At 40.6% G+C, this 21,506-nt stretch overlaps 1 protein-coding gene and 1 long non-coding RNA gene across 9 annotated transcripts in view; one reads left to right on the top strand and one right to left on the bottom strand.

The window, feature by feature from the left end:
- The window catches only part of rbks (ribokinase), a 196,344-nt gene that overhangs the window by 144,084 nt on the left and 30,754 nt on the right, over window positions 1–21,506 (top strand). For 6 of the 7 annotated variants that reach the window (XM_063040667.1, XM_063040670.1, XM_063040669.1 and 3 more), the window contains one exon: window positions 9,666–9,854. The exons of the other annotated variant lie outside the window; for it this stretch is intronic. In XM_063040667.1, coding sequence (XP_062896737.1) covers window positions 9,666–9,854 — 189 coding nt within the window. The remainder of the gene's footprint in view (window positions 1–9,665; window positions 9,855–21,506) is intronic. 7 annotated transcript variants of the gene reach the window in all.
- The window catches only part of LOC134342480 (uncharacterized), a 52,773-nt gene that overhangs the window by 2,848 nt on the left and 28,419 nt on the right, over window positions 1–21,506 (bottom strand). The window contains exons 2-4 of one of the 2 annotated variants that reach the window (XR_010017027.1): window positions 18,288–18,498; window positions 17,288–17,433; window positions 687–847 (exon numbers count right to left, since the gene is read on the bottom strand). This is a non-coding gene — a long non-coding RNA (uncharacterized LOC134342480). The remainder of the gene's footprint in view (window positions 1–686; window positions 848–17,287; window positions 17,434–18,287; window positions 18,499–21,506) is intronic. The other variant, XR_010017028.1, reaches the window with a different exon arrangement.

Genomic DNA, 21,506 nt, shown 5'->3' with positions numbered 1-21,506 from the left:
ATTTTGGCCCAGAAACAATGAGGGAACGGTGATATGTTTCCAAGTCAGGATGGTGAGTGACTTGGAGGGGGTTTCCAAATGATGGTGTTCACAGGTATCTGCTGTTCTCATCCTTCTAGATGGTAGTGGTTGTGGGTCTGGAAGGTGCTGCCTTAGGAACTTTGGTGTGTTGTTGTAGTGCATCTTGTAGATAGTTCACATTGCTGCAGCTGTTCATCAATGGTGGAGTGTGGAGATAGTCACAGGCTGGGAGGTGATGTGGAGACAATAGATTACAAAGAGGAGTGTATGGGCAGATGGAGCAAGAGTGAGGAAGAGAAGTGAAGCTATGTTTGAGGTGTTGAAAAGAAGGGTTTGTGTGGGAGAATCTGGTTAGATTACAACAGAGGGAAATGGATAGAAGGCTCCCTGAAATTGAAGAATTCGGTGTCTGTGTCATTGGGTTATCGACTATCTAAGCAGAATGTGAGATACTCTTCTAGTTTGCACTTGGCTTCACCCTGGCAGCAGAAGAGTTGGAGGGCAGATAGGTCAATGTGAGATTGGGAAGGGAAATTAAAATGACTTGCAGCCAGAGTTTCAAATGGCTATTGAGGACAGAGCGCAGGTGCTCAGAGAAGCAATTGCCCAGTGTGCACTTGGGCTCATTGATGTAAGGGAGGCCACATCAAGAGCTTTGTAAGTACCTTTTGGTAGGACAAATGATGATGACAGCCACGTGTTGAGGATTCATTTCAGTCTTCATTGCTGATGCAATCACAGGAAAAATTATCTCGGCTTTTTCTTCTTCTCTTTCATTCCTGTGGTGATTACACCACCCGCTGTGTTTATTGCATCTGGCATTTCACTGAAACAATGCAAATGAACAGAGATGTGAAGGCATTTTTCCTAATGTATGCAGACCAACATGTTCAGACAGTGTTGTGGAAAATTTAAATCATGACTCTTTGCTTTCCTCTCCGCCTCTCCCAGATTAGCTACTTTTTACTTGTATTAGAGTTGATTTGACTTTTGGGGTATGCCATTTGATAAACAACATAAACATACCAAAACCACATATCTGTGTAACATTGCCAGGATCATGATAAAGTCTAATCAATGAAGACTGCAACATGGGGTGGCTAGCTTGCAATAATATCAGTAACCGTAGCTTGTAAGTTTCTTTCTTGAGCTACAACCACGTGTAAATTAGAAAGTTGCATTAATGTTTGGCCAGTGTTAGAGTTCTCCTCCGCCACAAAATATAGGAGGTTCGTGGAGACACAAGAGGCTACAGATGTTGGGATCTGAAGCAGCAGACAATCTGCTGAAAGAACTCAGCAGGTTAGGCACCACCTGTGGGGGCCAGGGAAGAATTTGTTGACATTTTGGATCAAAATTCTGCATTGAGACTAAGAGTGGAGAGAGGAGATGGTCATTATACAGAGGAAGTAGTGATACAGGGGCTAGAGGTAATTGGTAGACTAAGGAGAGATGAATGGTAATTGGTGTCAAACCAGATAAGAGTAGAGCTGGGAAGCAGGTGAATGATGGATGGAGACAGAGAGAAAAAAGAAAAAGCAGATGGAGCATAGTGTAGGGAAGGGGAAAATGGAGGTGAAGGCCAGCAGCTGCCTCCACTTTAGATTGTTTTGACTAGTAGGTTCATGTGCCTCTCCAAAAGCCTAACTATTGAGCACTTTGAAGTTTTCATTGTCCAGAGGATATATGTAACTGAGGCCTCATCTGCCAGTTGTAATGCCTGTATTATATTGCTTAAAGAAGTGTTATCTCCAGTGTCCAAAATTTATAACTCCACTAGCACCACTAAATATTTTTAAAGTCTGGCGAATTTATTCCCTCCAGTTTTGGGACATGAATTGTACTCAGCTGCACTTGGCACTGGAAATCAATGTATTATCTTGCAAATCAAAAATGTACTGAAGGATCAGCTATATTTGTTACATGTACAGTATATCAGAACGTACAATGAAATCCATCTTTGTGTCAAATCAAATCATCGAGGTTTATGCAAGTGTCACTACACTTGCAGTGCCAACATGGCTTACCCACAGCTCACTAACCCTAACTGTACGTCTTTCAGATGTGAGAGGAAACCCATGCAGTAATGATGAGTATGTACTAACTCCTTACAGACAACAGAGCGAATTGAACCCCAATTTTGCAGATGGTGCACTGAAAAGTGTTTCTCCAATTGCAATGCTATCGTGCCACCCGCCTTACTTTATAAGATCTCTGCATTTATACTTTTATTTCCAGCCTCTCTCATCCATTTCCAGTTGAGGCATGGCAGAATTAACTGTTGTCATCATTGACAAATAGAAGTAGGTGAAGGTCTTACCAGCTTGCTGCACCATTTAGTAAAATTGTGGATGATTCTATGTTTCAATTACTTTCTTATCTGATGCCAAGTGGTAATAGACAGTGGCTCCTTCCAGAAATATCATTCATCAGTCACTCATGTCTTAGAAAGTCTCATACTTCCCCCTGAGTTGTGTGAAAGATGGGAAATACAGTGGATGCTGGTTAATCGGGCAGTCAGTTAATCAGGTCCACCACTTATTTGGTATTACTCTTAAAGAAGAAAAATTAATCAAAATAATAGCGAGGATTTTCCTTCATTTATGTAGGGCACTATGCTGCATAATTAAGACAGGAGACTGTTGCCAAACGGTTTCTAAATAGTTACAGCCACATGCATTTGTGTGACCGTTAGACATGACACCATGCTTAGAGCAAACAGTTTTTAAATAGCCAATTGTGTGTGTTTGTGTTCAAAAAGCAGTCACTTGTGTCACTGATGGTTTGCGAAAAATAAGTAATAGGGCAATTCAGAACTGTTTTGCTCACTGTGGTTTCAAACATTGGGGCTTAGAGATGCCAGAACCAGTCAGGAGTGAAAATGAAGCAATTTCACTCCTTCAACAAGTTAGAAACAACGAAGAATGTGAAGGTATCGACAGTCATCTTGAATGTTACAATAAAAATGAAGATTTGGACGATGCAATCATTGAAAGCATTCTTTGAAGGCAGTCCATTATCTACAGGTGTCTTTGTTGATATTGTTCATTTGCAGTGAATCAAAAGAACACGGCAACATACACTGGTTGAATTTCTCTGTCAATTAGTTCCTCTGTGTATTAGGAGCTAATACAGTTTTTTAGTACTGTAAACAACAGGAATTCTGCAGATGCTGGAAATTCAAGCAACACACCTCAAAGTTGCTGGTGAACGCAGCAGGCCAGGCAGCATCTGTAGGAAGAGGTGCAGTCGACGTTTCAGGCCGAGACCCTTCGTCAGGACTGACGAAGGGTCTCGGCCTGAAACGTCAACTGCACCTCTTCCTACAGATGCTGCCTGGCCTGCTGCATTCACCAGCAACTTTGATGTGTGTTTTTAGTACTGTAGTAGTATTGGTAGTGTTCTAATTTGTTCTGTATTTCATTTAAATACATAATTTGTTGCTCAGTTAAAAGGTAGTTAGTCTTTTGTATATCTTTATAACCATTCACATGAAACTTTGGTTAAGTGGGACAGCCACTTAACTGAGACAATATGTACTGGTCTCAATGTGTCCTAATTAACCCGAATCCACTGTGCATAACGTTGAGAAGCGTAGACAGGGTAGAGAGTCAGAATCTTTTTTTCTGGAATGGAAGTATCAAATACAAGAAGGTGTATGTTTAAGAGGAGGAAATTTTAAAGGAGATTCATGTGGCAAATTATTTATACAGATAATGGGATGTGCCTGGAATGGGCTGCCTGAGCAAATATTGGAAATAGATATGATTGTGACATTTAAGAAGTATTTAGAAAGATGCATGAACAGGCAGGGAATGGAGGGATATAGACTATCTGCAATTTGAGTTGGCATCATGATCTGCATAGACATTGTGGGCCAAAGGGCCTTTTCCTGAGCTATACTACTACTACTACGTCGACTCAGTCCTAGGGGGCTGGCATCCTGAGCTATACTGTTCCATATTCTTAAGGCTTTCTGAAAGATGTACTGACACATTCGGCTGTCTGTTCCATGGCTGGACACACTATTGAAGAATGGATTCAGATGCCTTTTGTCTCCATCCTTCAGTGCTAGCACAGAAACACATACCTATTCCTTGAAATGAGGTAGCTGTTCCCAAGGAAACTAGAATGTGCTTTACCTATTTTACTTCCATAGAACCATAGAACCATAGAAACTACAGCACAGAAACAGGCCTTTTGGCCCTTCTTGGCTGTGCCGAACCATTTTCTGCCTAGTCCCACTGACCTGCACACGGACCATATCCCTCCATACACCTCCCATCCATGTATCTGTCCAATTTATTCTTAAATATTAAAAAAGAACCCGCATTTACCACCTCGTCTGGCAGCTCATTCCATACTCCCACCACTCTCTGTGTGAAGAAGCCCCCCCTAATGTTCCCTTTAAGCTTTTCCCCCCTCACCCTTAACCCATGTCCTCTGGTTTTTTTCTCCCCTTGCCTCAGTGGAAAAAGCCTGCTTGCATTCACACTATCTAAACCTGTCATAATTTTATATACCTCTATCAAATCTCCCCTCATTCTTCTACGCTCCAGGGAATAAAGTCCTAACCTATTCAACCTTTCTCTGTAACTGAGTTTCTCAAATCCCGGCAACATCCTTGTAAACCTTCTCTGCACTCTTTCAACCTTATTTATATCCTTCCTGTAATTTGGTGACCAAAACTGAACACAATACTCCAGATTCGGCCTCACCAATGCCTTATACAACCTCATCATAACATTCCAGCTCTTATACTCAATACTTTGATTAATAAAGGCCAATGTACCAAAAGCTCTCTTTACGACCCTATCTACCTGTGACAACACTTTTAGGGAATTTTGTATCTGTATTCCCAGATCCCTTTGTTCTACTGCACTCCTCAGTGCCTTACCATTAACCCTGTATGTTCTACCTTGGTTTGTCCTTCCAACGTGCAATACCTCACACTTGTCAGTATTAAACTCCATCTGCCATTTTTCAGCCCATTTTTCCAGATGGTCCAAGTCCCTCTGCAGGCTCTGAAAACCTTCCTCACTGTCTACTACACCTCCAATCTTTGTATCATCAGCAAACTTGCTGATCCAATTTACCACATTATCATCCAGATTATTGATATAGATGACAAATAACAATGGACCCAGCACTGATCCCTGTGGCACACCACTAGTCACAGGCCTCCACTCAGAGAAGCAATTCTCTACCACCACTCTCTGGCTTCTTCCATCGAGCCAATGTCTAATCCAATTTACCACCTCTCCATGTATACCTAGCGACTGAATTTTCCTAACTAACCTCCCATGCGGGACCTTGTCAAAGGCCTTACTGAAGTCCATGTAGACAATATCCACTGCCTTCCCTTCATCCACTTTCCTGGTAACCTCCTCGAAAAACTCCAACAGATTGGTCAAACATGACCTACCACGCACAAAGCCATGTAGACTATCCCTAATAAGCCCCTGTCTATCCAAATGCTTGTAGATTCTGTCTCTTAGTACTCCCTCCAATAACTTACCTACTACTGACGTTAAACTCACCGGCCTATAATTTCCGGATTACTTTTCGATCCTTTTTTAAACAACGGAACAACATGAGCCACTCTCCAATCCTCCGGCACTTCACCCGTAGACAGCGATATTTTAAATATTTCTGCCAGGGCCCCCGCAATTTCAACACCAGTCTCCTTCAAAGTCCGAGGGAACACTCTGTCAGGTCCCGGGGATTTATCCACTTTAATTTTCCTCAAGACAGCAAGCACCTCCTCCTTTTCAATCTGTACAGTTTCCACGGTCTCACTACTTGATTCCCTCAATTCCATAGATTTCATGCCAGCTTCCTTAGTAAATACAGACGCAAAAAATCTATTTAAGATCTCCCCCATTTCCTTTGGTTCCGCACAAAGCCGACCACTCTGATCTTCAAGAGGACCAATTTTATCCCTTACAATCCTTTTGCTCTTAATATACTTGTAAAAGCTCTTTGGATTATCCTTCACTTTGACTGCCGAGGCAACCTCATGTCTTCTTTTAGCCCTCCTGATTTCTTTCTTAAGTATTTTCTTGCACTTCTTATACTCCTCAAGCACCTGATATACCCCCTGTTTCCTATACATTTCATACAACTCCCTCTTCTTCTTTATCAGAGTTGCAATATCCCTTGAGAACCAAGGTTCCTTATTCCTATTCAATTTGCCTTTAATCCTGACAGGAACATACAAACTCTGCACTCCCAAAATTTCCCCTTTGAAGGCTTCCCACCTACCAATCACATCTTTGCCAGAGAACAACCTTTATTTTGATGCTTGGAGCCAACTGTACAGAGGCCTCCCTAGTATAGCGGGTCAGCTCGTTAGCCATCCATATGCAGAAAAAAAATTGCACCATTATGTGGGGACAATGGGACTGAGTCTATGCAAGAGATCAGGTGAAAGAAGAACCAGCCTAGAGCCTTTCATTCCCTTAGTGTCAACTACTGCTTTGAAACATACTGAATGGCTTTTTCAAAACCCTCAGAAGTAGACAATTTCAAACCAGAATCAGGTTGAATCAGAATCAGGTTCCGAATCACTGGAATATTACATGAAATTCATTGTTCTGTGACATTTGTGTAATTTGCTACCCTGTTACAACTCGGTGCCAAGAAATAACAAACAACACACTGCATATGATTAAAGGAATTATATTTATGAAAAGAGTTAGTAAAGAAAAAAAAACAGGTTCCCAATATAATTAAACAGCCAAATATGCACAAGTTGGAGCTCAACTCTTCCAAAAGTCACATTCCCTGATCCTCAGTAGACCTCCGCATCTTGCTCCATCGAATCACGAACCCCCCCCCACTGGGTTGAATCCTACAACCGGATCTCTCCAGCGTTTTCTCTCTTCATCTCCCGCCAAACAAAGAACCCAACTCACACCAGTGTCAGGCACACAAAAAAAAAACCCGCTCCCCTAATTGGATGGCTCACAGCCCAAAGCATCCATTATCCCTAACCATAACACAAACACTGCTTCTACAGAAAGACCATTATGTTAGCTGTAAAACCTTTACCAGGGTATCACATGTATAATATAAATAAATATCTATATTTAAATTAAATAGTTAAAAAAGAGTGAAAACTGAGGTAATGTACATGGATTTTTTGTTAGTTCATAAATCTGATGGCGGGGGGAAGAAATAGTTTCTAAAAAAGGTTGAATGTTTACCTTCAGGCTCCTATAACGCCTTGATGGTAGCAATGAGTCAGAGGGCATGCCAGGTGCGATGGGGCTCTTTAATGATAGATGCCACCTTGTTGAGGTATCGTCTTTTGAACACGTCCTCGATGCTGGGGAGGCTAGTGCCCAAGATGGAGATGGCTGAGTTTGTAACTTTCTACAGTTTTTTCCCAATTCTGTGCAGTGGGCCCTCCATACCAGACAGTGACGCAACACCACAGTACATCTGTAGAAATGTGCTAGAGTCTTTTGTGACATACCAAATCTCCTCATACTCCTAATAAAATATACCCACTGTCATGCCACCTTTGTAATTGCAGCAATATGTTGGGCCCAAGATAGATCTTCAGAGATGATAACATCTAGCAACTTGAAATTTCTCACCCTTTCCACTGTTGATCCCTTGATGAGGACTGGTATATGTTTCCTCAACTTCTCCTCCCTGAAGATCACAGTCAATTCTAGGTCTTACTGACGTTGAGTGGTAGATTATTAGTGTGACACCACTCAACCAGCTGATCTGTCTCACACCTGTATGTCTCCTCGTCACCATCTGAAATTCTCCTAACAATAGTTGACTTATAAATCGACAGATTTATAGATGGTGTTTGAGCTGTGCCTAGCCACACAGTTGTGGCTGTAGAGAGAGTACAGCAGTGGGCTCAGCATGCATCTTTGAAGTGTGCCAGTGTTGACTGTCAGCAAAGAAGAAATGTTATTTTTGCTCCACACTGACTGTGGCCTCGCAATTAAGAAGTCAAGGATACAGTTTTAGAGGAAGGTACAGAGGCCCAGATTTTGGAACTTATTGTTTAGTACTGAGGTTAATGATGTTGAACACTGAGTTGTAATCAATAAACAGCAGCCTGGCATAGGTATTGCTATTGAGTAAGTGCTCCAAGACTGAGTGGAGAGCCAGTGACATTACATGTGCTGTAGACCTGTTGTGGCGATAGGCAAATTGCAGTGGGTCCAGGTCCTTGCTTAGGTTGGAGTTGATTCTGGCCATGACCAGACTCTCAAGCACTTCATCACAGTAGATGTGTGTGCAACTGGGTGATAGCTGTTGGGGTATCTCACCCTGCTGTTTTGGGGAATTGGTATGATTATTGCCTTTTGAAGCAGGTGGGTAGATTGAGAGATTGAAGGTGTTCCTTGTACACTCCCACCCGTTGGTTGGCAGTGGTTTTCAGTGCCCTACCAGGTACATCATCAGTGCATGACACATTGCAAGAGTGATCTTGAAAGATGTACTAACATTGACCTCCAAGACATAGACCACAGGGTCACCAGATGCTGTAGGGATTTGCGCAGGTGTAGTTTTATTTTCCCTTTCAAAGTGTGCATAAGAGGAGTCGAGTTCAACTGGGAGTGAAGCATCACAGCCATTCATGATGTTAGGCTTCACTTTGTAGGAATTAATAGCCTGCAAACCCTGCCAGAGTTGACGTGCATCTGATTCCATCTCTAACTTTCCAAAGATTTGATAATTCCAAAGATCTGACAATTCCTCTGAAGATTTACAAGGCTTTGCCTTTTGAGGTGTTTCCTCAATTCATTCTAAAGATATCACAAGCTATTTTCTATTTCAGGATAAGAAAACTGACCTGAGTTAACTCTGGAGATGTGCAATGAAAGCAAAACCCTGAATGTTTTTATAATATTGCAGATCCACAATACAATGAAATAATGAATACTTGTGTGAATGCATCTTCAAGAGTGAAAATAAAAAATACTGATAAAGAAGGTTTTAGATTGAGGATTCAATAGCTAAGTTGCAGGAATGAGTGTTGGAGTGGTGCTGTTGAGTGGAAGGGACTGGAGATCTTGTACAGCATATCAAATTGATTGGCATGAATTCATTATGCTAAAGGACCTGTACTTGTACTGATCTGTTCTTTCACTCTAAATCTTAGCACTCCAGCATGAAGCATACAGTTCACGTAGATGGAATCATCTGTCCGATGTTGAAGTAAAGAATATCTTGGTGTGTTCTTTAAAAAGACTTACCAGCTCCTTTGTACCTTCTGAAATCAAAAGTCACAATCATGGTGTGTTACCTTTTATTCCAGACACTGCAGTGTTGAGAATAAATCAACATAGATTTGTTTTCCCAAATAGCCACCAGTGGATAATTTTGCAACTGAATGAATAAAGATAAGTTCATTTCTATCAGTTTGTGAAAGATGTTCAAACATACTGTAGCTTACCATTTTTTTAAGTTTCAGATGTCTAAAACTTTTATTTTCTTAAACCTCAGGTGCTTATTGCCATTTTTAAATCTAAATACAGTAAGTGCTTGAAGTTTGGGGGGAAAGAAAGAACGCTTTTGCATGTGTAATTAACAAGGCAAATAGGTTGTCTAATTTTTTTTAAAGAAAGACAGGTTTATCAAATCATGGTAATCCTGTTGGTTTGTTGCAGGCAGAGATCTTAACTGGCATTGAAGTATCTAACATGGAAGATGCTGGAAAGGCAGGCTCCATACTGTTGGAGAAGGGTTGCATTGTTGTGATCATTACAATGGGAGCAGAGGGCAGTTTGCTGATGTCACAGGAGAAACCAGCTCCTTGCCATATTCCCACAAGGAAAGTGAAGGCAGTGGATACTACGGTACAGTACACTTTGTTTATTAATAGCTCTGCTCTAAGGCTTGATTGAAAGAATGAAGAATTAGCCTGTGACTAATCTGACAAACCTCTGCCCAGTGGTTGGAGAATAATTTGTGGTTAAACATGATATCATTACATTACTTGATATATTTTCATTTGAATTAAATGTGTCAATCCCCAGTGACATCTGTCGTCATTTTTTCCAATTCTTCAAACCTCATTCCATCCATAAACCAAATAGCCAAGGCATTTTTCATGTGTACTTTCCAGGGAAGCAGAGAGGAAGGTGAGTTGGGAATTGAAGGTTGAATCGTCTGTAATTCTACCAGAAATCGCTGAGTGTCAAGCCAAGATCTGGGCATAGGGCAGCATGTGAGGTAGAGGAGCAGGGTGACATTGCCATATGACTACTTGCCACTTTTAAGCAATTACAAAGTAGGCCTTCCCTTCTGTGTCGGTATCCAGACATTTTGCAGGCTGTGTTTATGCTCATAATTTTCTGCATGAAAATAAAGAATGCATTACAAGCTGTGTAACAACATGTACGTATCCAGAAGCCCCCAATCTCTCTCTACGTGGCAAATAATAATTTTTGTTTTACATAACAAATGCTGCTTTGTTCAAACAAACCCCTTTGTACTTTCCCCAATCTTTCTTGGTTTTCTTACTAAATCTTTTATTCTCTTCCATGGCTTACCTTCCTTTGAAATCAAAACTCATCACCCAACTATTCTGATCTTTACCCATGTCTAAAAACTGAAGAACTTCATATCTCATCTTAAAATCTTCAGTTGTTTAAGATTGTGTGGCTGTCACCTAATTATTTATTTGACTCATTCTCTGAATATTGATAGTTCTTTTTTCCTTCACTGTGGGCTTTACAGCTCCAGTTGCATTTGGTCAACTCTAACAGGTGGACCACGTCAGACACAAGACTCTCAAAACAAATGCCCTCTCCATCACTTCAGGTGATAACCTGCTAGTTAGTGGAAAGGATGCAAGAACGTTACCAAAGCCTGCTTGAGGGAGTGTTTAATTCCCCACTTTCTTCTGGGAATCTGTGATTCAGGACTGGGAATTAAGACATAGGAGAAGAATTAGGCCACTCAGCCCATTAAACTTGTTCCACCATTTCTTCATGGTTGATTTATTTTCCCTCTCAACCCTATCTTCCTGACTTCTCCAATAACCTTTGACCCTGACTAATCAAGAACCTTTCAAACTCTGCTTTAAATATACTTATTGACTTGGCCTCCACAGCCACCCAGGGCAATGAATTCCACAGATTCACCACCCATCTATAGAAACTTTGATAAACCTCTATAGACCTGTAGTGGTGAGTACGTTGATTGCACCACAGCATAGTATGGAAACACGAAGGCCCTTGAACAGAAAACCCTACAAAAAGTAGTGGATACAGATGGTCTATCACGGGTAAAGCCCTCACCACCATTAAGCACATCTACACAAAGCTTTGTCATAGGAAAGCAGCATCCATCATCAGGATCCCCACCACGCAAGACATGCTTTCTTGTCGCTGCTGCCATCAGGGAGAAGCTATAGAAGCCCCAGGACTCTTATCACCAGGTTCAGGAACAGTTATTAGCTCTCATCTATCAAGCTCTTGAACAGAAGGATTAACTTCACTAGCCCCGTTATTAAAATATTCCCACAACCTATGGACTTACTTTCAAGGTCTCTTCAGCTCATTTTCTTAGTAGTTAATGCTTATTTATTTATGTATGTATGTATTTACACAGTTTGTTAGCTTTTGCACACTGGTTGAATGCTCAAGTTGGTGGGTATTTCGGTAATGATATTATGGATTTTTTAAGTATGCCCACAAGAAAATGAATATCGGGGTTGTATATGGTGACAAATATCTACTTCAATAATATATTTACTTTTCACTTTGAAATTTGAACTCTAGCTGAAGAAATTTTTTCTCACCTCTGTTCAAAATGGACATCACTCTATTCTGAGGCTGTGCTCTCTGGTCCTAGACTCCCATAGAAAACATCCTCTCCACATCCACTTTACCTAAGCCTTTCAGTATTTGATAGGTTTCAATAAGGCCCTAAACTCCAACAAGTACAGGCCCAGAGACATTAAATGCTCCTTGTATATTAACCCTTTCATTCCCAGAATCATTCTTGTGAACCTCCTCTGGACCTTCTCCAATGTCAGCATATCTTTTCTTAGACAAGGGCCCCAAAACTGTTCACAATACTCCAAGTGTGGTCTGGCCAATGCCTTTTAAAGCCTCAGTTTCACATCCTTATTGTTATATTCGGTCCACTGGAGATGAATGCTACCTTCTTTACCATGGACTCAATATGCAAGTTAACCTTTAGGAAATTCTGCACAATGAATCCCAAGTCCCGTTGCACCTCTGACTTTTTGAATTTTCTTCCTGTTTAGAAAATAGTCTACACGTTTATTCCTTCTACCAAAGTGCATGACTATATTCCATCTGCCACTCTTTTATCCATTCTCCCAATCTGTCTAAGTCCTTCTGCATATTTCCTGCTTCCTCAACGCTTCCTGCCCGTCCACCTATTATCTGCCAACTTAGCCACTAAATTATCAATTTCATCATCCAAATCATTAAAGTGTAATGTGAAAATTAGCAGTCCCAATACAGACCCCTGCGGAACACCACTAGTCACTGGCAGCCAAGCAGAACAGACCCCCTTCATTCCCACACTTTTCCTCCTGCCAGTCAGCTAGTCTTCGGTTCTTGCTAGTGTCTTTTCCGTAATAAAGTTAAGCAGCCTCCTGAGCAGCACCTTGTCAAAGGCCTTCTGAAAATCCAAGTAAACAACATCCATTGACTTTCCTTTGTCTATCCTGTCTGTTATTTCCTCAAAGAATTCCAACAGATTAGTCAGGCAAGGTTTATCCTGAATGAAACCATGCTGGCTTTGGCCTACTTCATCTTGTGCAATGTAAGTACCCCGAGAACTCATCCTTAATAATGGACAACAACATCTTGTGCCTCTAAGCACCCCAAGATCTTATCCTTAATAATGGATACCAACATCTTCCCAACCACTAAAGTCAGACTAATTGGCCTATAATTTCCTTTCTTCTGCCTCCTTCCCTTCTTAAAGAGTGGAGTGACATTTGTAATTTTCCAGTCCTCCAGTACCATTCCAGAATATGGTGATTCTCAAAAGATCATTACTAATGCCTCTACAATCTCTTCAACTACCTCTTTCATAACCCTAGAATGTAGTCCATCTGAATCTACCTTCAGACCTTTCAGCTTCCCAAGCACCTTCTCCTTAGTAATAGCAACTAACTCACATCAGCCCCCTGACACTCAAAATTCTGGCATGCTGTTTGTGCCTTCCACAGCAAAGACTGACACAAAACACTTAAGTTTGCCTACAATATCTTTGTCCCCCATTACTACCTCTCTGGTGACATTTCCTCGCAGCCCAATATCCATTTTTGCCTCGCTTTTACTCTTTGTATGCCTGAAAAAATCTTTTGGTTACCTTCCTTATTATTATTAGCTAACGTACCTTCAAATTTCATCTTTACTCTCCCTAGGATTTTTTTGTTGGTTTTTAAAAGCTTTTCCATTCTATAACTTTCCACTAATTTTTGCTATATTATATGCCTTCTCTTTTGCTTTTATGCCATCTTTGGCTTCCCTTGTCAGCAACAGTTGCCCAGTGGTGTTAGAAAGTTTGTGAACCCCATAGAATTTTTTAATTTCTACATAAATATGACTTAAATGTGATCAGATCTGCACACAAGTACTAAAACAAGATAAAGAGAACCAAATTAAATAAATAACACACAAATGTTATACTTGTTCATTTCTTATTGAGAAAAATTATTCAATATTACATGCATTTGTTGGAAGAAGTATGTGAATCTCTGGCGTGATGCCTTCTACAAAAGCTATTTGGAATCAGGTGTTCCTATCAATGAGATGAGATTAGATGTGTGGGTTATAGAGGTGCCCTGCCATATATATTAAAAAAAAGGCAGTCTGATTACTGTTGGAGTCTGCTCTTCTCAAGAAGGATCTGTTTATGTGCACTATGCCTCGATCAAAACAACTGTCAGAGGGCCTTAGCAGAAGGTTAGTTAGTTGTCTTGGCTTCATCAGCCATTTTATATTGAACAGAACTGGAGTGGAAGTAAATTTTCCTAGACCCTGTACAAGAATAAGGCAATACTGCATTTTTCTTTTTAAAACAGAAATAATATGAAATCGATTTTCCCCACTCCTAGAACTGGTGAGAAATTCAGCAATGTCAGATCCGATTAAACCCTTGTTTATGTAAATTGCATTAATGTAAATGCATGTTGGATCTTACTCTATTTAAATCGTCTCTAATTGTTTATTGTCAGTAATAATAATTCTGCTTTTGATAAACCTGGTTCTGAAAAATTACAGTGCACTAATGAATAAGTTTGCAGGCAATACAAAATTGGTGGAGTTTGTTTTATTGATTTTGTTACACAAGTTTTGTCCAACTTATGTGAATTTAACTTTATCACGTTTGTAATGTTTTGTGCTGCTGCCGCAAAAAGCTAACTTTCATGGCATTTATACCATGGATATGTATGCCTATCACAATGAACTTAAATTTGAAACTTGAACCAATAAGGGAAGTTGTCAAAGGATTCAACGGGCCAATCATAAACATGGACAGATAAATGGTAGATGGTGTTTGAAGATCAATACTTAAGATTGTTTAAGTCATTTCCAGTACACAAGTGTAACAGAGAATGAAATAATTGTTACTCTGGATAAAAAACAATAAGAAAAAAATGCAATAAATATAAATACGTAAGATAGCTTATACACATAGATTGATTGTATGTCTATAAAGTGTCACCAGAAACAGGAATGACTGTATATAAGGCAACGCTGAGAGGAAATAATGAAATAGTGGTCGGGGCGGGGGGAGTTCGTGGGTGCAGGTGTTGATCAAACTTACTACTTGGGGAAAGTAACTGTTTTTGTGTCAGGTGGTCTTGGCCTGGATGCTCTGTCGTCTCCTCCCTCATGGCAGTGGGACAAACAGTCCATGAGCACAGTGAGATCCTTCATGATACTACTGGCCTTTTCCCAGCACATTTTTATACAATACGTCCTTGTTGGCAGGTAGGCTGGTGCTGGTAATGCATTGGGCAATTTTGACTACCTGTTATAGAGTCTTCTGGTCCACTGTAGTTCATTTTCATGATAGAATACTCTCTACTGCACTTCTGTAGAAGGTTGTGAGTAGGGATGTGCATAGACCGGCTCTCTCTGGCGTCCTCAGAAAGTAAAGGTGCTGCTGAGCTTCCCTGGTTGTGTAGAATGTGTTCTGGGATCATGAGATGTGCAAGATGTGCACTCCCAGGAGTTTGAATCTGTTTGCAGTTTCTACTGCTGTGCTACTGATATAAAGAGGGGCACAAGTGATGCGAGTTCTCCTGAAGTCAATAACCATCTCCTTTGTCTTGTCGACATTGAGCAAGAGGTTATTTGCCTCCAATTAATCCAGACTGGCATGAGCTGATTCACTTTGGGATGTCAATTTTAAGAAGAAAGTACACAATAAATGGCAGAACCCTTAACAGCATTGAATGCAGAGAGGGATTTTGTCATCCAGGAACTTGAAGCTGCTCACTCTTTCCACTGCTGTCTCTTTGATGAGGACTGGTGTGTGTTCTCCCAACTTTCCCTTCCTGATGTCCACAATCAATTCCTTTGTCTTACTGGCATTGAGTGCAAGGTTTTTGTTACGACACCACTCAGTCAGCTGACCTATCTCACTCCTGTACACCAGCTCGTCACCATTTGAGATTCTGTCAACATGGTCAGAGAATACCTGTTGTCTATCTGCTTTGTTGAGGCAGAGCTATTACATGATGTTTGACCTCCTTTCTTCCAGAAAAGGTGCGGATACAGCGAGGGCGGAGTGTTAAGTATAAAAGTTGGGAAGTCATGTTATAGCTGTATATCATTGGTTACACTACGTTTTGTAGATTGTGTGCAGTTTTGCTTATCAAATTACAGGAAAGAATTGGAGGCTTTAGTGATGGTGCAAAAGAGATTCACCAGAATTTTCCCCACAATAGAGAGTATTAGTTATAAGGAGGTTGGCCAAATTTAGATGGTTTTCCCTGGAGCATCGGAGGCTGAGGGGCAAGCTGAAAAAAGTTTTCAAAAGATTATGTTTTTTGTTTTTTTTTGTAATTTTATATTATGCCAGTTTCCCCTAAGTGGAAAATGTCAGATACTAGAGGGCATAACTTGAAGGTGAGAGGGCGAAAGGTTAAAGGAGATATACATTGCAAGTTGTAGGTGCATAGAACCAACAACTGATAAAAAATTATATTCTAGTTTTTTCATGTCGAAGATATTTAATCTTCATTTTTGGCAGCCATGCTGCTGTTTTTTTTTTCAGTGATATGCTTTAGTTTGCAAACGTTGTGGGTGAGGTTTCTTGGTATTTTGTTTCATAGTGCACTTTATCTCTTGGAAATAATAACTTCATAGCTAAGGATATTGTACCTTCAGTTAGATTACTGTATGCTACATGATATAACATGAGGATTACATTAACAGTTAATTACGTCTCATATATTAGGAAAATATGCCAAATTAAATCTTGCTAAATTCTTACCGAGGTGTTTTTGCAAGTTGTTTCAAGTTTCACAATAAAATAAATGTTGCATCTAATCCATTTGACATCCATCAGAGGGAAAACCAGCACAAGATCTAAAGAAAATGAGTCAGGTCCTTTGAACATCTGCTCTATAGCCTGCAAATGTTTTGGTATATCATAATAATCTTAACTTTCTGATAATGGTATTTGATAAACCTAAGTACCCATTGTAGGGTATATATGATAGCCCAGCACTAGCTATGCTTTTAGTGATGTAGAATCGGCTTTGTTCTTCTGTGATAGTTGACCTAGGCTCCCAAATGGGCCCTACTGTATATGTCTGTGTGTTTAAAAAAAACCCTTCAGTTTAAGCACTTAATAATGTCACAATGTCTGTACTGCACATGGTCAGAAGATACCTGTTACATACTTGTCTATGTGCTTAATTAGCTAACCTTAGTTGAAGCAGAGCAGCTACATGACATTTGACCTCACTTCTGCCAAATGAGGTGGGGATACAATGAGCTGAGGCTTTCGTTACTGATTTCAGTCTTTTCACTGCTGCTGGAGTGTTTATGTGTGTGGTCAATGGAGACAAAAGGATTGGGCATGGTTGAATTGCTGGCCATGCTAGCTCATGAGGGCAGTGAATCCAGGAGGGGAATAGAAAAAAGTTGTTGAAGGTGTAAATTAGGGTAGATGTTGTAATCTAAAGCAGCATGTAGTCACACCAGACTTTGTTCCAGTGAATGAAATGGAAAAGAGCAGATGTAATAGAATTAAGTCATATAATGAGCAGTACGCCACTTACCGTAGTAATTCACACCAGCTTGGTGCCTCCTCTTCCTTTCAATCCCATACCTCTCTGAGACTTCTGCCAAGGTACATCATGAAGCAGAAGACTGGATTTTGTTAACATCATGCAAGTGGACTCATCAGCAGATCTGAACTCTAAGTCTGAATTAGAGAATAATTCCCTTTTTTCATAATGTTGGCTAGAACTTGCTGAGAAAAGCATGCGGTCCAATGTGAAATCACTGACATTTTTCCATACATGTATCACATAGTTTGGTATTATTGCACAAGTGTGGAAATTCCAGATGTGCCAGCATTCTTTCCTGATTTCTCTGAAGCAATCTGGACTCCTGAACTCCTCATTTAACTCAGCAGCAGAGCACAAGCCTGTGCTGGTGCCAGAAAGCCTAGTGGTGCATCTGTTCACAAGGTTGTACATTCAATAGTTTTTGGCCTTTAAGAAATGTGAACTTTTTATTGTCTTAATGGTTTGCAGTGACTTATGAATGTTTCTGAATATCACTGATGCATGTTAACATCCAAAATTTCATCAGGTTCGACATCAGCTTAGCTGAACAACAATCATTTACATTAGATTTTTCATCTAGACCAGGACTAACTTTGCCTCGCATCCACGTTTGCATTGCTACCCAACCACCTCCACAAAAATACACAAATGGCATTATGTCAGAAGGCTCCACTCCCAAGACAGAGCCTCAGCAATTAGGATGAAATTCACAATGGCAGTTCTGTAAAAGCTAAGTTCAGAAGTCAGCAATGAATGAAGTCAGATCAGATTCATTTATTTATCACATGCACATTGAAACATACAGTGAAATGTGTCATTTGCATTAACAACCAATGCAATTTAAGGATGTGCGAGGCAGCCCACAAGTGTTACCTCCAGACCCTGGACTGGCCACCACAACAACTGCAAAACAAACCCTTTTCTTTTTTCCTTCCCACCCATCTACTTACACACACCCACACAACCCTCCAACCCCAGGACAGACTACCTCTGGAGTCCTTGGTCTTGACCTCTCAGACTCATAGACATTGGCTCTGATGTCTCGCAGTCGCAGATATCAGATCTCCAACTTCTGGACACACTGATCCAGAGGCTTTGACTATCAGGTCTTGACTTCCTGACTCCATCAATTTTCGTCTTCAGTCTGGGCCATGACATCTGGACTCACCAACTTCAATCTTTATCCTCCCGAATTGACCCTGGACATAGATCATAAGACCAATTAGAATTAGGCCATTTGGCCCATTGAGTCTTCTCCATCATTCAATCATGGCTGATCCTCTCATCCCCTTCTCAGCCCAACTCCCCGGCCTTCTCCCTGTAACCTTTGATGTTGAGGCCAATCAAGAACCTACCAATCTCCACCTTAAATACATCCAATGACCTGGCCTCTACAGCCGCTTGCGGTACCAAATTCCACAAGTTCAGCACCCTCTGGCTAAAGAAATTTCTCTGCATCTCTGTTCTAAATGAATGCCCCTTTATCCTGAGGCTGTGCCCTCTTGTCCTAGACTCCCCCACCATGGGAAATATCCTTTCCACATCTACTCTGTCTATGCCTTTCAGCATTCCAACATTCAAAAGGTTTGACCCCCCACCATCCTTCTAAATTCCAGCGAGTACAAGGCCAATGGCAGCACATCTTTTCTTAGACAAGGAGTCCACAACTGTTCACAATACAAAAGGTGAGGCCTCACCAGTGCCATATAAAGCCTCAGCATCACATCCCTGCTCTAATATTCTGGACCTCTTGAAATGAATGCATTTGCCGTCCTGACCACTGACTCAATCTGTAAGTTAACCTTTAGGGTGTTCTGCAGAATGACTCCTAAATCCCTTTGCTTCTCAGATTTTTGGATTTTCTCCCATTTAGAAAATAGTCTACACATTTATTTCTTCTACCAAGGTTCATGACCATGCTTTTTCCAACATTGTATTTCATTTGCCACTTTCTTGCCCATTCTCCTAGTCTGTCTAAGTCTTTCTGCAGCCTTCCTGTTTCCTCAAAACTACCTTCCCTTCCACCAATCTTCTTATCATCTATTAATCTTGGCAACAAAGCCACCTATTCCATCATCTAAATCACTGATATACAGCATAAAAAGAAACAGCCCCAACACCAATCCCTGCAGAACACCACTAGTCACCGGCAGCCAACCAGAAAATATCCTTTTATTCCCACTAGCTGCCTTCTACCAATCAGCCAATGCTTTAATTGTGCTAGTAACTTTCCTATAATGCCATGGTCTCTTAACTTGGTAAGCAGCCTCATGTGTGGCACCTTGTCAAAGGCTTTCTGAAAATCCAAATATACAACATCCATTGCATCCCCTTTACCTATCCTACTTGTAATGTCCTCAAAGAATTCCAAAGGGTTCATCAGGCAAGATTTTCCTTTGAGAAAACCATGCTGACTGTGTCCTATCCTGTCCTGTGTCACCAAGTACTCCATAACCTCATCTTTAACAATTAATTCCAACATCTTCCCAACCACGGAGGTCAGGCTAACTGGTTTATAATTTCCTTTCTGCTGCCTCCCTCCTTTTTTAAAGAGTGTAATGACATTTGCAATTTTCCAGTCCTCCAGAACCATGCCAAAGTCCAATGATTCTTGAAAGATCATCACTGATGCCTCTACAATCTCTTCAGCCACCTCTTTCAGAACCCTGGGGTGTACACCATCTGGTTCAGGTGACTTATCGACCTTCAGACCTTTAAGTCTCGCAAGAACCTTCTGTCGGGTAAAAGTAACTTCACATATTTCGTGACTCTTGACATGTGGAACTTCTGGCATATTGCTAGTGTCTTCCACAGTGAACACTGATACAAAATACTTAGCCAGTTAATTTGCCTTGTCCCACATTACTACCTCTCCAGCATTGTTTTCTAGTGGTCCGATATCCACTCACACCTCTCTTTTACACTTTATATATCTAAAGAAACTTTTGTTATCCTCTTTAATATTACTAGCTAGCTTACTTTCATATTTCATCTTCACCTTCTTAATGACTTCAATAGTTGCCTTCTGCTGGTTTTTAAAAGCTTCCCAATCCTCTAACTTCCCACTAATTTTTGCCCTATTATGTGCCCTCTCGGCTTTTATGTTGGCTTTGACTTCTCTTGTTAACCATGGTTGTGTCATCTTGCCTTTAAATTACTTCCTCCTCTTTGAGATCTATATATCCTATGCCTTCCTAGTTGCTTCCAGAAATTCCAGCCGTTGCTGATCTGCCATCATCCCTGTCAGTGTTCTTTTCCAATCAATTCTGCCCAACTTCTCTCTCATGCCTCTGTAATTCCCTTTACTCCATTGTAATACTGATATACCTGACTTTAGCTTCTCCTTCTCAAATTCCAGGGTGAATCGATCATATTATGATCACTTACCCCTAAGGGTTCTTTTACCTTAGGCTCTCTAATCAATTCCAGTTCATTGCATAACCCCCAATCTAGAATAGCTGATCCCCCAGTGGACTCAACATGAGCTGCTCTCAAAAGCCAACTCATAGGCACTCTAGAAATTCCCCCTCTTGAAATCCGGCACAACCTAATATTTCCCAATCTACCTGCTTATTGAAATCTCCGATGTAATATTATAATATTGCCCTTTTGGCATGCATTTACTATCTCCTGTTGTAATTTGTAGACCACATCCTTAACTACTGTTTGGGGTCTGTACACAACTCCCAACAAGGTTTATTTACCCTTGCATTTCCTTAGCTCTATCCACAATGATTAAACACCTTCCGACACTGTTACTTCTTTCTAATGATTTGACTTTATGTTTTACCAACAGAGCAACACCTGCCTGTCCTTTTGATACAATGTGTATCCTTGGACATTAAGCTTCTTTCAGCCGTGACTCAGTGATTTCTGCAACATCATATAAGCCAATCTGCAACTGTGCTACAAGTTCATGTACTTTATTCTGTATACTGTTTGCATTCAGATACAACACCTTCAGTCCCGTATTCACTTTTTTCGATTTTGTCCACCTTTGGCGTTCAACTCATCCTGTTGACTGCTATCTTGCCCTATCAACAACCTCTCCTTTTCTACACATTGTCTCTGTTTGCAAACCAGCTATCTCATTTTCAGCATTGTCATCTGCCTTTCCTACAATACTTTTTGTATTGAAATATACACTAGTCACAGCATACTCAGCCTTTTGTTTACTAACTTTGTCTGAGGTCTTATCAACACCTGC

The sequence above is a fragment of the Mobula hypostoma genome, chromosome 2 (assembly GCF_963921235.1).
Source record: "Mobula hypostoma chromosome 2, sMobHyp1.1, whole genome shotgun sequence".
NCBI lineage: Eukaryota > Metazoa > Chordata > Chondrichthyes > Myliobatiformes > Myliobatidae > Mobula > Mobula hypostoma.
The sequence above is the reverse complement of the archived record's forward strand: the minus strand, read 5'-3'. Positions and strand labels throughout refer to the sequence as shown.